The sequence below is a fragment of the Pygoscelis adeliae genome, unplaced genomic scaffold (assembly GCF_000699105.1).
Source record: "Pygoscelis adeliae isolate BGI_AS28 unplaced genomic scaffold, ASM69910v1 Scaffold103, whole genome shotgun sequence".
Lineage (NCBI taxonomy): Eukaryota > Metazoa > Chordata > Aves > Sphenisciformes > Spheniscidae > Pygoscelis > Pygoscelis adeliae.
The window spans coordinates 6242494-6259215 of NW_008824723.1; the positions used below are offsets into that span (position 1 = coordinate 6242494).

Here is a 16722-nt window from a genome sequence, read left to right on the forward strand (position 1 = left end):
ATTTCTGGATCCCAGACACAGCATACACTAATAATTCAGCAGTCAATGGACCAGTGCAGACCAATGGCAACCTGTAAGGGCACAGTACATCATGTACTGCTAGTTCACAGATCACATTATTTAGGGAGGCCTCCTATACTCCCTGGCTCAGACAGCACAAAGGCTTTATAGGCACAGCTCTTGAGATTCAATTTCTATGCTTACTGGGTGACATACCTCCTGACTACAGTATAGCACAGAAGCCTTTCCTCATCTCAATTTGCTGCATCAGACATGTCCCCTGATGTATGACAAGCCCTCCAACCACACTGTTGTGGAGTGGTCTGCAAATAAAGAGGTTTGGTAACTAAAGAGCTAAAGCGTGAGTTAGTCTGAAATTCAAGTGAAGGAAATTGTTTAAAACACGGGTCTAGCACTATCTAGTGGCAGTAGGAAGATAAGAAACTACTGCTTTACCTATTATGTTGTATTTCTGACAAAGACAAGAAAAGTTACATAATTTTAATTGGATTTTTTCTTCCCCAAACTCAATGGCCAGTATTTCCTTTCTTAATATCAAATTATGTCAGGTGATAAGTAACACTGTAGATGAGTTAGTTAAATTATATTGGCCAATGCGGTCAACTCTCCTTCATCCACAGTAGCAGTGGGCCTTTCTATCCAACATAACACAGATACTGAGGAGGAAAGTACAGACACACCAATGCGTCTCTGCTGAGTTCACATCAATCAGATTTAAATCAGTCCCTGCACCAGTCACTTGAGCACTTTGTCACTGAATTCCCAAGATCTGAGAAAGGATTGTTTACTCAGGCACAGCACATTGACTTACCACATTCATTTTATTGTGTGCTTGCACTGATAAATCAAGGCCCTAGAATGCATGGTATAAACAGAGTTTGAATGGACTGCAGCAGTTAGCTTGGATCCAGCCAGGCTGGTCAGCTCCAGCCTAATACTGGCCATACTACATCACAGCTGGTTCTAGTAAGAGCCCTGCTGCAGAATTCAGTTGGACCTGGAGGTAAAGCCCAGCCACACAGTAACTGAGCACGCGTAGAGTAAGCTCAGGGACCTCTGCATTCATGTCAGTTACCTACAGACAAAATAATGTGCAATAAACACATTTCTGTCAGTTTATGTATGGCCGATGGGAATTTTATGTCTCATAGGTTGTTACAGGATGTCTGTATGTCTAGATGTCTATATTCCGAACTTCCCAATGCTTAATTTGAAGTCACCTAGGTCCTCTTTTGGATATGAGATCTTTGCCAGATGAAGACAGATTTCTTAGCACAATTACCTGATATACTCCACAACACACAAGCTGGAACAACAACTTCTTTCACTCTAAATTCTAACGTCTGCAAACCCAATACAATTCTTACTCTGAACCAGTTAAATTAGACATAGACTCTTCTCTTTCTTTGGAATGTAATCACATTACACTGCTCACTCTAAACCTTTATCCATTTATTGCAATAGACTGAGACATTTTCCTTGATTTTTTCTTACCAGGGTGATTTGTCTTGATGTGAGATTTTATAAGTCGATCTTCAGAAAATGACTTCTCACACACAGGACAGGAATAACTCTTTTTATCCTTAAGCAAGAAAGAAAGAAAGAAAGAAAGAGATTGCATTATCAGTCCACTGGTGTAATCACTATAGTCATTCAGTAATACATGGTCCTCGACAAAGTTATAATTGAAGGTTCAGTTTTTAAGGACAAAATGAAGATATTTGTAGTGAAATAAGTGAAGGAGAAATATGAAAGTATTCTAAGCACATCATTAATCCTCATAAATGAAGGGTTCCAGGTTACAGCACATGAGAACATGCACAATAAATGTAAGCATTATCTTCTGACTGACTCTTTGGAGAATCAAGAGTTGAAAGATCAAGTCACATAACAGAAGAAAACATATTTGATATAAGCAGTAATATTCAGGGTTTTTTCAGTTTCTTCACAAGTCCACTCTTCTGAAACCTAAGGATGAGATCTCATTATTCTGAAGACATCCACCAGTACATGTATTTATACTACTACTTAACGGCCTGAAATTGAGCAGAAAACTTAACAATGACAGATGCCATTACTTATTCAGTATCTACATTTCGAACTACTTCATAAATATTCAGCATTTTATGTATTACCAATAAAGTATTATTCTACTATTTTGATTTAAAAACTTACAGACTACTCTGGCTTTTATCAGTGTCACTGATGTTATAAAAGATTTAACACCATCAAACAAGTTGAACTGGAGAGTTTTGATGCAATTTCTTCCTATATGCAATTTTAGTGTAATTGTAATTTTAATATTTTTACAAACACATCTAACTCCACATAAAAATGTAGGACTTTTCTCCATTAATTGGTAAATTACCCAAGTTAAAATAATCTTTGCTGCTTATTATATAAATTGAAGAGGTTGTTACTTTCAGAAGCACCTGATGACACAACAGACTGGATCCTCAATCAAATGAGTGGGTCATCTAGTCACCTCTGCACTGACCAGATTAACATATGAATGGATTATCAAACCAATAGATGGAGTGAAGTCTAGTTAGTCCCGACAGCTAGGCAGATAACCAGATAACATATTACCTGGTGGGAGATGTGTACCTACCAAACTACCAAGAGATCACTGTAAAAGGCGAGCTGAAGCTACAAAACAGGTATTTCACTAGTTATTTCAGGGGGACAGAAAACTTCTTGAAGAGCGTGGAAGGAAGATTACTGGATCAAAAAGAGACAGACCTCTGCACTGTGAAAGAGAAATTTGGAGGTAACAGGAGAATAAGGGTCCTGGACTCTACCAGTTTCTGACCTGAGACCAAACAGCTCAAAAAATGACAAGCACCTGCATACAGTACTGCTTAAGCATTTTTTTGTGACATAACCACTAGTGAAAATGAATGGGTAGCTGACATTCTTTATGGAAGCAAGGACGAAGAGCAAAAGCCATTTTCCAGCTGAGTGCCCGATCATTAGATCATAGATTTTTTGGTTAATTCCCTCCCTTTCCAGTACCTTGCATTCTTGACTGCAGACTGGCACTGCTCCAGAGGCAAAGGTATCACAGCCAGTCCAGTAACGGTCTGAAAATGAACACTCCTCAGGAAGGGGAAATAAGCAATCAGAGCTCAAGTATCTCAGTTCCTACAGAAAGCTCTAACTACGCTATTACACAAAAGGTCAGCAGCATAATGAAATTTCTAAGCATCCTTCCAAAGACAAGAATCATTTACATCCCAAAATGTACGTGAAAGCAGATGTAAGAGCAAGTGGTGGTTCTGGGTCCGAACTCCAGTTTTATAGAGGTGCTTACCTTGCAGTATCAATTACATATCTAGATTTAAAATAATTTCAGAGACAAACCTCTCTGTGATGTTTATCTGCTCAGCATACTGAGTATTGTAAAACCCACTGGAGGTTGTAAACAAACTCTGGTACCTACATCAGCATTGTTCAGTTCCACAACCTGTCCCTACTGTTACCACTAGCTTGTTCATAACTGTAAATCATTCTAAAGTCATCATAAACTGCCCATCCCTTTCCTAGGTACTATGACATTGAAGTGATTCATCACATGTGTCATGGTTTGAACTTCTAAAGAGTTCCATAAATGCCAAGAATTGTCAAAAACCACTACACAAGCCTTAGAGGTAACAGACGGGTACTGAAAATCAGAGAATATATGCAAAATTTTGGTTTTAAATGAAGTCGAGTCTCAATTCCCAGACTTCAAAAGTAAAAATCTTCCCCGTAACAATGAGGTGTAGCCAATACTGAGGCAACAGGCAGCACATACACAGTCCCCATCATCATCCCCCAGGGAATAAACAATCCCAAATTCAGTGCAAGACTTGGATGGTGCATAGAGAATAAAATGGGTGACTATATACTGAGTGACAGGGATGAACAGTAAGCTGCTTTTTAATAAACATCATTTAGCCTGTTCACCAAATAAGACAGGGATCCAGTTGAAGCAACAAGGTAACAAAAGACAGGCATTCATACAAGAAACTGAACAGAGATTTTGATATCTTCTATCTCCAGGGAAGCTTTAATTTTAATATTTATTAAGAATTGATTTTGCAAACTAAAATTAACATCAAAGTAGCTTTCTACATTTAACTGTGCATAGTTTGTTAAAGTACTATATTTTGGAATGAGTGGTCCTGTTCAGTGAGGTATGCATTAAGTAAATACACCAAGCAGTGGGCACAAAGGCCAATATGAGAACTGCCAAGTTTAGTTACTGAGTGAATTCTAATACATGACTTTTTCAATCCATTTATATACTCAGATATATTTGACAGTAAGCATCAGTAAGCATGCTTCTGAAAGATCTCGCTATCACACTGTTTTTAATTATGAAATGCATCTTCTCGGTTCTATTTAGTATCATGAAAATGATCCTCCTGGTGGGAGCTGTCGGACATTCATCACACTTGAAAAACAGGTACTTACGTAAGGATACAGGATATCTAATTTCAGGCTCTTTTTTCTTAAGTAGTCTCAGATATCATTTACACAGATTTTTGCCATCAGGACATCATAAACATAATAAATTCAAAAGCAGCCTAAAAGAATATCTATTATGTGAACTTTCTGCATATTTCATAACAAATTCAGATTCTGTTTAAAATACTATAGAATTGGGGGAAAAAATGTTCCCTTCTGTGTCACCTGTTTTGTTTTTTAAAGCTGTCCTGCAGTTACAGAAGACTAGTACTTAACAAGAGTAGGAGGTGAAGTGTTCTGTTCTGTTACAAACACCTTTAAGGTAACTTCAGCTGTTGGAGATATTGGCCAAGAGCCCACCTGCTGACTGCAGAAGACGACCTGAAACCACTAGGCACTGTATGGTAACAGCTTGTTTAAGTACCTATGCAGAAACAGTCCACATCTGGGGAAAAATTAACATAAATCCTTAATTCAAGCATCACATTTCTGTAGTAAAAGGAAGTGTAACAGCAATATTTATCACAGGACTAAGTGCGTTGTGATGTTGCTTTCTCATGTGATTAGGAGGAATGTGTCATATGTGGTGCATTCTATCAAGGGTGCGTAAGATTTATTTACAAGACAATGCCAGCGAAAACCATAATGTTGTATAAAGAAGGAAGAAAGGCCCATCTGTGTGAGTATTGCCTTGTTCTTAAAGGATAGAAGAGTGAGTGTTGCAATTAAACAACTGGTATTTTCTCCTCTGCTGGAATAAGAATAAAAATAAATTCAGGAGAAGGGTAAATCACCTTTTGGAAGTATTTTACGGCATAAATTATTAAAAACCCATATTGCAAGGCTGTAGTTCACACCAATTTTCTGGCATTATCAGTCAAGAAAGTTTAATTACAAATAGCATGCTTGTCAAACATTTTATGAAACCCTAAGCTGTACTTTATTCAATACCAGTATCTTCATATAAAATCGTATGAGGTCATATGTTCCACCTAAGCACTCCGTATGGCCTTCAGGCAAGACTACAGTCAAAAGTGGACTAAATTCATTATTCCGGGAGAGCAAACACTTGCCAAATATCCTTTTCTAGAGGTCAGTTTGGAACGGAAAGGAACTTACCTGTGTTCATACACTGTGTGAGTGTATGCACATTATAACCTCTCTGGGTGCACACAAGTCTAGAATGTCTCAGATCAACTATACCTTGCAAGCAGAAAGGATCCTGCCACATGGTAGGAAAAGAAGGCAACACTAATGTAAACAAAATAATTGTTTTTTCTTAATCTTCCAAAAATGCATGTAAATAGTTTCAATTCTAAAAAAGCATCTTAATCAACAATGAAAAATAAAATCTGATTCCTTAGTTTTAAAATATTTTTTATTCAGATACCGTAATAATTTTTTAAAACATACTTTTGAAACAAATGCAAGTGGGGGTTGATGTAGAAAACATTCTCCCTCCAAAGATTATTCACGTGATAACGTTGGATCAGAGCAAGATCACAGAGCAGTGTCTTGCACAAAGAGGGCCTCCAGTCAGGCATGCAGCCCCCTGCATAGTCGCAAAGAAAACATGTAACAGGGCACGTTGGAGAAGTAGACCAGACCTGTTTTTCACACAATGGAATTCAGAGCTGGAAGGCTTACTGAATAAGATAGGAGCCTTTAAAACATGATCTCTTCATCTTTGTAACCACAACAGAAAATGATAGATGTCAAAAAGAGATTGGCTGCAACTAGTTGGAGCTATTTGGAAAAAAAAAAAATTCTTTTCAACAACTTAAACTTCTTCTGTCTATAGTAATTAAGAGAGGAATATATTTCCATTTTTTCACAATCATCTATTTATGAAGGAAGAGAATTGAGTTCCAAGGAATGAAGTAAAGTAACAATAGTACCAGACCTCATTTTACTCTCTCAGGATCCAAAGAATCTGAGAATACTGGGAAGACCGAAGGGAGAAAATGGACACAGACATACTCCACTGGAAACTACTGTGAGAGGGACCAAATATCTACTTGCTGTAACTCATGCATTCCCAGTACAGAAGTATGCAGAGACCGCTCAGGTAAGAACCCTTACCTATGTCTTCAAATATTGCCACACAATTCCAAACATCATGATGATGACACTGAATTTAGACAAACATACCGTTTTGCTTGTTACTTACCAGCTCTGTGTGAACTTTAAGATGTGCCTGGAGCTTGTATTTATCTGGAGTAGAGTAGTCACAATGTTCTGTGGGACATTTCAGCAAAATATTACTGTGTTTCTGAATGACGTGACGCTTAAGGCAGTTTTTGGTGATGGAAGAGTAACTGCACTGGGAGCAGTAATATAAATGTTCTCGAGTGTGCGTACGAACATGCATGTCATAATGCACTTGGTACCAAAACAACTTGCCTGAAAATAAAATCAGACACGAAGAAAGTAATTTCTAAACAATTGCTAGTGAAAATTCCAACACGTACTTAGTTTTCTTTTTGGGCAAAATACAGTTTGAACCCTGTCACTTTTGCCTTTAATGAAAACTTGTCCTAAAGACCCTTCACTACTGAAAGTATGTTTACAAAACCACTTTTGTCTAAAAAGATTATGTCATATGTCCTAAAACAGATTAACAAGAGCAACTTTAATACATATCAATGATCTTTTTCCTAATGAAGGCCTTTAAAGCTTTTCTCCTGTAGAAAGAATCTGAGTACAATAAAAGAGACTGTCAAAATTTTTTTTACTTCCTTTTGTGTTATTCCTTCCTAAAAGCTTTTCTGACATAATGGCACCAAAAAGAAAAAGTGCACGGTAATTCATCTAACGTACAATGTTATGGTGTTTCAAAAACTTTTTTATTTTTTCAAACTTTGATTCCTTTCCCTTCTCAAGAATGAAGGCTACAAAATAAATCCCAAATTGTTTCCTTCCCAGCTATGCAAATACAAACATTTTCAATTAGAATAAATGGGAACGGTGTATTCTTCCCACTTTCATAAACTCAGAAAACGAATTACAGTCAGAACAGTCTTGATCTGATACTATGCAATGAAAATTTTCATCTCAAAAAACTGGTTCAAAACAAATAAAAAAAAATATGCCAGTATATGTATCTATTGTACAGAATATGTATTATCATACATCCTTCCACACTATATGAAAAAGACTCTGAATTTTATACTAAGCTGATAATGAAGCTTAAGCATTAAAGCATGGACCGACTAATGCTGATCACATGCCTAAATCTGCTGTCTTTGGCCCTAGTGAAAGTTATGAGGTGGGGAGGGGCATGTGGACAGAAATAATCTAATTCTATCAAATTTCACATCAACAGAAAATTGAGCCTAGCAAAGCCTTGCTATGCTATATTCCGCTAGTGTTTTTTTTTAATGGAGATTTGAGTAATTTCACACTATTTATACAGTCCAAAGTAAATCTCGCTGGACCCCAGAATCCATACTGAACTACAAAATTAATACTGCTACGAAGATACACAAACATATCAAAAACTAAACCAGTGGAGCAGGAAAAAGATGGTCCACTATATAACATTAAAAAAAAACCCCAACAAAAACCATCATTCTATTACTCCTTACCACAATATTCACATTCCAAGTCTCCATAAACTTTCCTTATCCTCTCACACAACTCCGTGTTCATTTGTCTCTTCTGCAAGCTGTCCAAGATCTGCATAAAGGCAACAGCTCCACTCCCACTCTCTGACGTAACTGCATTAGAAGAGGCTGCCTGTGGACTGATGGCTGCATTAGCTTCTAGTGCTGGCAAAGGGTTTGTGGTTTCTGCTGAATTTTGAATTGGCGGATTGCTTGTTTCTGATTCACTAGAAGGAAAAGATTGATTTCTCTCTTCAGAGACTAAAAGGTTCTCAGTTATTGAATTGTTCTGACTCGGTTTTAAACTTTTGTCTTCAGACAGCAAAAGCTGAATTTCTTCACCCTGCTCATTTACAGAACTGCAGTGATTAACTTCCTCTTCGTTTGCAGGAGAAACTTTTAACTCATCAGAACCAGAAGTACCATTTTTCAGCAGAAAGCAATCTGATGGTACACAGGACTGAATGTTTGGGACTGCTATGTCTGTTGCCTGACACAGCGTCTCTGTTACATTCTCCACCGGAGGATTTGCAAATTCTAACAAAGGGACTGTATCAATTTTCAAGTCACCATTATGTTGACCATTATGGTTTACATTTGCAGCTGTTGATTCACCTTTACAAGCAGATGGTTGTGGTGTGTTAATAGCATCAGTACTCATGATAGTCAATTCATCTGCACTTTGTGCTAGCTGTTCACCAAGGGCTTCTGGCTGGATATCACCTCCTGGCTCAAGGAGGCAGAAACTTTGATTGATAGAACTGTTAAAAACAGAAGTCTCATGCAAATCTGCGTGCACATCTCTGATGTGAGCACGGAGTCTTACAGAACTGACAAATTTCTTCAGGCACACAGAACACACATAAACAAATGGGTGTTTTCGCACATGAAGCTCAAGGGCTTGGTATTTAGTGGCTCCATGACCACAGAGCTCACAAGCAAAGGGCCGTTCATCACCATGAACAAGCATGTGACGGTCTCGATCGAGTTCATTTTTGAATTTGCGTTCACAAATATGGCAGTCATAAAGAAGTTGTCTTTTGCCTTCTCGTGTCATCAAGCGAAGCTCATCAAAAACATCTTTCACTTTTTTATCTTGAAGGTCATGTGTTTCCTTGATGTGCTTGATCAAATTTTTAACATCTGAGTATTTCTTTTTGCAGAAGCGACAATGCTGCTTAATTTTCTTATGAACTCTTTCAATATGGACTTTGAGATGACCTTTGCTGAGACAAGTGAACGTACAATAATCGCAGCTAAACTTCTCCCCTGTATGTTTCCGCATATGAACATTAAGGTTGGCTTTGATTGCACTGGCATAACTGCAGTATGAACACTTGTAAGGTTTTTCATTTGTATGAATCCTCAAATGTGCTTGGAGGGAGTGTTTAAACTTGAACACCTTGTTACAGTATTCACATGTAAAAATCTTCAGCTGAGTTGGACCCAACCTAAAAAGAAATCAAACCAGTTACATTTACAGTATTGAAACTTAGTGACATAATGTGTCAAATTTTTCCTAGATGATCATAATGGACAGAAATGTTTACTTAATTTATTTTAAAAAGGTATTCTCCACAGGCTTTTTAAATTCTACAACTTATGCACAGATTATTTTCAGCTGTTCCTTTATTTAAAAGGCTCAGAAAATATTTCAGGTTCATGAAAAGGGATAGGGAAGCATTTCAGTCATATTTTGCATGAACATAAATATAAGTACTTCAAAATTACCTGCTAGATTTCATTGCCTGTTCATATGGGGTTTGCTGAATGGCATATTCTTGATATCCTCTTCGTTGTGATGAGTCTTGAACTGCTGCCTCTGGAGTTGTGGGTTCACTTTCTTGGGGAGCAGCCTCAACAGGAACAATTTTTGTGGCTCCTAAAAGCAAGAACAAAAAATGCTCATTAAAAATGTCATATTAAAATGTGCATTGTCTATAATATACAAGTGTAAACAAAACATTAAACTCTGTAATCATCAGTTTAACTATTTGAGTTTCTGTTGTTAAAGTCATGTGCATAAAATGATGGATACACTTCCAGAAAACATTAGTACTTACATCACAGATCTGCTGAAATAACACGCCAGGACTGCTGATTATGAGGGTTATTCATGGTGCTTGATGGCTACTATTGTAAGATCCTATATCCAAATACTTTCACCTTTAAAAAACTGTAACTTTTCAAAATGCAACTTCAGTTTTTCTGTTTCTACCTCATACTACATCCTCTGAAAACTTCAGCCAAGCTGTTTAATCCGTTCCACAAATAAGGCTGGGGAAAAGTCACTGTTTAGTCTGTATTTAAAAGTCTGCACATCTTTTCCTTAAACAGATCTTTTATTGCTTATATTTTGGGGCACGCTGCCATCCCCTCAGAATAAAAGAATATGTTCCATGTGCACTTCTCAACCTCCATTACAAGCAGGAGTACAGGGGCTCTACTAAACGCAGTAAGATCAGATTCTATCCCTCAGAGCTTTACAGTTAGTTGAGGCAAAAAAACCCGTTATTTTGAGATGTGATTGAGTTGAGATTACTTAGTTGGGTCTTTTTCATTTTCTGAACAGTGGCAGTGAAAACTTAATGCCAGGCATCCATAGTTAGCATTTGAAGGTAACGAAAATCCAGATAAATATTTATTTACACTGAAAAGAAAAACCCCAAACCTCATGTATATCAAACCAAGCACCCATTATTGACTGACCCCCCACCCCCCTTTTAACTTTTTTGTCTGTCTGTAACTCGTCCACTCACGTGTTCAATGGGAATGCTATTATCTTCAAAAGTTGAAATTCTAGATATTTGTATATTTATGTATTTATTCACATATATATTACAATTATATGAATATTTGTGAAATATTCATATTCTACTAACAAGTACTACAGAAAAATCTTTGAAAAGATTTGAAAAGATCGAGAGTGCTGAGGGAGCTGGCGGAGGAGCTCGAAAAGCCACTCTCCATCATTTATCAGCAGTCCTGGTTAACGGGGGAGGTCCCGGACGACTGGAGGCTGGCCAATGTGACGCCCATCTATAAGAAGGGCCGGAAGGAGGATCTGGGGAACTACAGGCCTGTCAGCCTGACCTCGGTGCCGGGGAATATTGTGGAGCAGTTTAGTGGGCATGGTGGTGTTGGGTTGACGGTTGGACTTGATGATCTTAGAGGTCTTTTCCAACCTTAATGATTCTATGATTCTATGAAAAAAGATATGCATTCTGGTCTGATACTGAATAATGAATAGTAAATGAGGGACCATATACTGAATAACAAAAAGAAAACAAGACATTGAATATGTAGTAATAGATGAACACCCATCCATGCTAGGAAAAAAGTATTACAGGACCTGTAATTAAGGATTTTCTATCATATACTGGGGACAAGGAAGCAAGAGAGGTTGGACATGAAAATATCTTTGAATTAAATAACAAAGTTAAAAACTTCAGGTAAAACTGAAATTTGCTAACTTTCCATTTATTTTCTTTTTCTTGGATAGTACATTAGTATCTGATCTCATTTCAATTCACCTGATTAGAAGCTGAGGGGGGAAAATAGTACAATACACCTTTGCGACAGAGGAAAGAATTTACAATAAATATCAAAGAAATCTGAGACACGAAAGCCTAGAAAGAACCTAGAAAGCAAAAGAGAGAGTCAACATGCTCAACATATTTTTAACAGATTCTCACTGTTATACATATATAAGTATATATAAAATGAAACACCTGAATAGAAAGAAGTTCAAAGAATGATGCATGAGCTATTCCTTTAACAAAAGGATTAAATTAATTCTTCTTCCACTCATGTTCCTGAAGATATTATTTACTAAATATATACAGTACTAACATAAAGTCTCTGAAACAACAGTTATAAGAACAACAAAACTAAATCACAGAGAGTACACTACCCCAAAAAACCTAGCTGGTTAGCAAATTACTAAATCTAGTTTCCCTAAAAAAAATTTTAGCCTGCAGACTAGCAAAAACATCAGGAAAAAGGCAAGTAGAGTATATGGGAAAAATCAGTAACAAGCAGGGGGTTACCCAATAACATGTGTGAAAGACTTAAGGACATTAAGTTGAGGAAGCAGTGCTGTAGACAAGGGAGAAAGATGGAGATCCTGTGGGTCCTTCAGAGTGATTTGAAGTGGGAAATGGAGATTTTGAGAAGAGGCCATTTGGGATTATGTAAGGCTATTGAAGCTTTTTGTGTCAGATGGGACATCAGCCAACTCTGTAAATAAACAGACTGTAATAGCTCTGTTGCTCACTGAACTGGCTGGATCTAAAAACGGGGTTTTTTTGACTACTGTTTTTTAATAGTGCTTTCAGTTCTGTACTAAAGATTCTGCCTGTTGATCAGAACTGATCATCCAAGTTTTCAACCTAAATGTTACCAGAACACTGTAATTTCTGTTCTTCCTGTCACTCCCTCTCCCACAAATGCCAGGTTGTCCAGCAGGACTGCATCACCCAAATTGCACAGTAGTAGCCTAGTGAGACGGGAGCTTGTCATTACACTACAGGAGACATGGTTCAATCAGTGGGTTCAGTATAAAGATAAAACAGACATTAGACACCAGACCAGTGTTCCCATACTTCAATATTTTTAAAATAGAAGCAAATTCTTCTATATTTAGAACAACTCAGTTAAAAGAAAATAGATCCTGAACTGCTCTATATGCATGGCTACCTCTTTCAGGCCTCCCATTTCCTGAATGTGAGACACAGATCCTCAATAAAGCGCCCTGCACACACACCTCCTCTGTGCCCTTCTGCCTTTCAGGACGTTTAAGCATTTACTGAAAAGACTGTTGGACGTTTTAATAGACTTCTGTGTTATCAGTATAAAATTTTAATCACCTAAATTAGGTGGACTAGGTAAGTACTAACTCAACCATATTTTGCGTACTTGGAGCAGACAGAATGCTCTAGGTCATCCTAACACTACTGTCTACATTCCCCATGCAGTTAACAGAGAGGCAAATACCTCTAAAAACCTAAAGAAGGAGAACCAATTCTTCGAACATACTGATAGAGTACTTGCTCACGGTAGGCAATCGTGTCCCCTCATGTTAGGTGGTTACTTCCTACCCTTAGAAGATATGGAAGCATTAAGAAACATTAGATGCCTCCATACACTTGGGATGCTGCCTAAGTGTGGGCTACTAATGGACCAGTAGCCACAGCGCTCACTGCTATATCATAAACTAATGACTAACGCATATGCCCAGAAAGTGAGAAACTTCGTTTCTAGGCTCTACCCAACCTAGTAGGTAGTGAACCCACATGTCCCACATCCCAGGAGAATGCCCTCAATATTCATGTCTCTAAAAGCAGCCACAGTCTAGGGAAGAGTGTAAGAACAAGGCAAACAGATACAAGGTCTGGTTTTCCATTAAAAATATCATATGCCAATAAGGAAGATAAAAGTTTTCCTAACTGTTTCCTTGGACAACCATTTCAATAAGTAAGAGTATACAAATACCAGGGGAAAAAAAGAGGTTAACTGTACTGATCATTTCTTTCAACAAAATCCTTCCTCCAGCACTATTATATCTCTATTTTAAATGCAGAATGGACTTTAGTTTACTAGACTTTATTTATGCCTTTTGCTTTCCTCTTTTCAAGCAATATCATCTGTTCTAAGTAAATCTGCTTCAAGAGTAATAAGATTTGAGTTCCTCATGACATTCTGACAGCAATTTCTACAGATAAGCATTACCCAGCGTGCCTTATCTCTGGCTCAAACTCGGTGACAGCCTCTAAACTCTTACAGTCTGTCCCTTAGAAAAGTATCTTGCCCTTTACTGTAGAACTCTCCAATACTTATCAACAGTTTAAAAGGTAATCACAATGGAAGGAATTATGAGGAATGGATCCAAAATAAAACAAGAGACATCATCAACCAAATTCCTACTAAAATCCAACTAAATTCCATCAACCTCCTACAACTTCAAGTATGGACAACAAGAAGGATATAGAAGAAGTAGAAAACAGTAATAAAGACAAAATCAGAAGTATTTTGTTTGGAAAAGTGATACATATCTCAGAGACCTTCAGCTTGGCAGAGAGATAAATGAAAGAGAAATATCAGAAAGACCTCTAGAATTAGCAATACTGTGAAAAAAGTGTGAATAATCATTCTTTATCTCATAAACCACGAATGAAGAGCAGTTTAAAGAAATAAGCAGTCAGCAGGCTTAAAACAAAACAAAAGAATGTACACTTTCACCCTGTGTGTAATTAAATTATGGAACAATTACTGCACGATGTTACAGAGACTGAAAATATAAATGTATTCAAGAAGGGACTGAGACAAATTAACAGATATGTATTAAATACGATGATCCAGATGCAATCACCAGCTCAATGGCTGTCAAAATCTGGGAGGCTTTACGTAATAAGTTTCTAATTTCCTCCCTATAGACATGCTGCAAGCTGCCTTTAGAGACAACTGATGCAACTAGATTAATCTTTTAGCTATGGAATTTTTTTTAAGTTTAAAAAAACCTTCATAATGTAGGTACCCTGGTCTCTATAGATGAAATAATTTGTTAAGGGTATGAAGTGAATATTTGTTTCTTACAATCTTTTTTTGAATGAATGTATTTCCTCCGTTTCTACAATATCCTATGGAATGTGCTCCAAACGCATATGACCCCTGGTAAGACAGCTCTGAAAGTGAAACCAACAGAAACTAACCCTACCCATAACCCTCAATGTTCCCCATGCAAACCCATCCCTCACCCCCAAAATAAAGCTAAAAAAGGGCAGAAGAACCTTTTAATATTTTTATAGGTTAGCTCATGATGAAGTTAAACACATTTTAACTCAGACAAAGAAACAGAATCACAGACCTGTGTTTGGTGGGATGAAGATTACTACCCCTTTCAACAGAGCTGGACATTAGACTGGCTGAGCTAAATCAATCTGTAACCCCATGGTAATACAGATACCTGCTCACATTCAGAGGGGAAAGCTTTAATTTTCCTAACCTTGCTTAATTCCACAGTTGCTTTAAATCAACATAAGGCTAGCTTCTTTCCTCTAGCCCTCCACTCAACTACATGTTCATGATGCCTTAGAAGTGCCAGCATAGGAGTTTATAAAGATGATCAGAGAATGAATCTGGCTAAAATTTACACCACGTGTCTCCTTCTGCAAATGCATAATTAGTTTTCTACTGTGTTTTACCACAAAACTGCATAAACATTCCATTCCAAAGGACAGGAATTTGTGGCTGGGGGTGGGGTGGGAGGACAGCACTGCCCCTGGGACAGCAGTATATATGTACTGGGCTTAATGACTTAAGGCACTCAACCGCTTTGAAAAGGGGTAGTCTCAATCCTCCTCCTTTGCCCTGAGAGACTCATTTTGTCACCACTTTCCCACTTTCCAAAATTGTGCAGCCCCAATGTGAGACAGTTCAGTAAGCAAAACAGGTAGAAAAAAATTTCTCTGATAGAGAAAATGAGTATGTGTCTGTGCATGTGCACGTGTATGTGTATTTATTTTGCCAGTTATTTGAATCAGTTTACTGCAGGCTGACGCAAGCACTAGTGCCGGTGCAAGAAAGGGAAAGTAAACTGGGAAATAAAAGACAAGTAGGAAAGCTCCCTTGGCAACCGTCTGATATTAAATCCATTCAGATGTGTCATAAACCCACAACCATCGTTCCGTGAGCTACAAAAAAAAGTCATCTTCAACAGAAAAGACTGTTATCAGTTAAACTAAGTCAGTCCCAAAACAGTAAGCAAAACAGACATTCTTCCACTTCTTCCCCGCTTCCCATAATCTCGATGGGAGAAGGAACCAAGTGTTCATAAATTACACCACAGGGTACAGCAGCAGAACACAGCTGGCCTTTTATGGAAAGTGGTTCCTCAGTGGAAATCGGGGAGAGAAAAACCTGCACAGCGTTGTATTAAGAATTTGTAGGAGAAAAAAATCCAACTCCTTTAGGAATCAAAAAATAATTAGCATCAAGAATTTAAATACTTAATGCTATTTTTGTATGTCTTGAACTCTACCAAAAAACCCCCAAAATTCTACCACTGACCATCTTTACAGGAACTTAAAACAACTCTCCTAGTAACAAGCTGAGTCTTTAAAATATTACAGGACTCATATAAAACAACAATTTAAATGTTCAAAGTAGAATCTCTCCTGAATCAAACTAATTAAGCATGAATTATACATTGGTTTTAGAAGCTTTGATAATATTACAGAATTTAAACATGGGAAATAAAATACATAAAAAAACAGAAGATTGAATATTTGGCAGAGTTTACTCACTGGTTCTTAAAAATAGAGTATGAACAAAAGCATCTGCCATTCACAACAAAGTATTTTTAGATGTGCATATAATTGTAGTTATTCATTCTCATTCTTAATTGCGATACTTACAAAAAAACGTACTCTGTTTAATCTGATACAAGGTGCGCGTGTTCATGAACACAGCACTCCCTCTCTTCAAGGTCTTTGGGTCCCTCCAGTTGTAAAATCACAGAATGGTTTGGGTTGGAAGGGACCTTCAGGATCATCCAACCTCCCTGCCATGAGCAGAGACACCTTCCACTAGATCAGGTGGCTCAAAGCCCCATCCGACCTGACCTTGAACGCTTCCAGGAAGGGGG

The 16722-nt window shown here is 37.6% G+C and overlaps 1 protein-coding gene across 1 annotated transcript in view; it reads right to left on the reverse strand.

Annotated features, from left to right (window-relative positions):
• ZFAT (zinc finger and AT hook domain containing) overlaps positions 1 to 16722 on the reverse strand; it is an 81094-nt gene that overhangs the window by 40752 nt on the left and 23620 nt on the right. Inside the window, exons 4-7 of the mRNA XM_009323368.1 lie at positions 9810 to 9960; positions 8061 to 9529; positions 6644 to 6876; positions 1516 to 1603 (exon numbers count right to left, since the gene is read on the reverse strand). Of these exons, the coding sequence (XP_009321643.1) occupies positions 1516 to 1603; positions 6644 to 6876; positions 8061 to 9529; positions 9810 to 9960 (1941 nt within the window). The remainder of the gene's footprint in view (positions 1 to 1515; positions 1604 to 6643; positions 6877 to 8060; positions 9530 to 9809; positions 9961 to 16722) is intronic.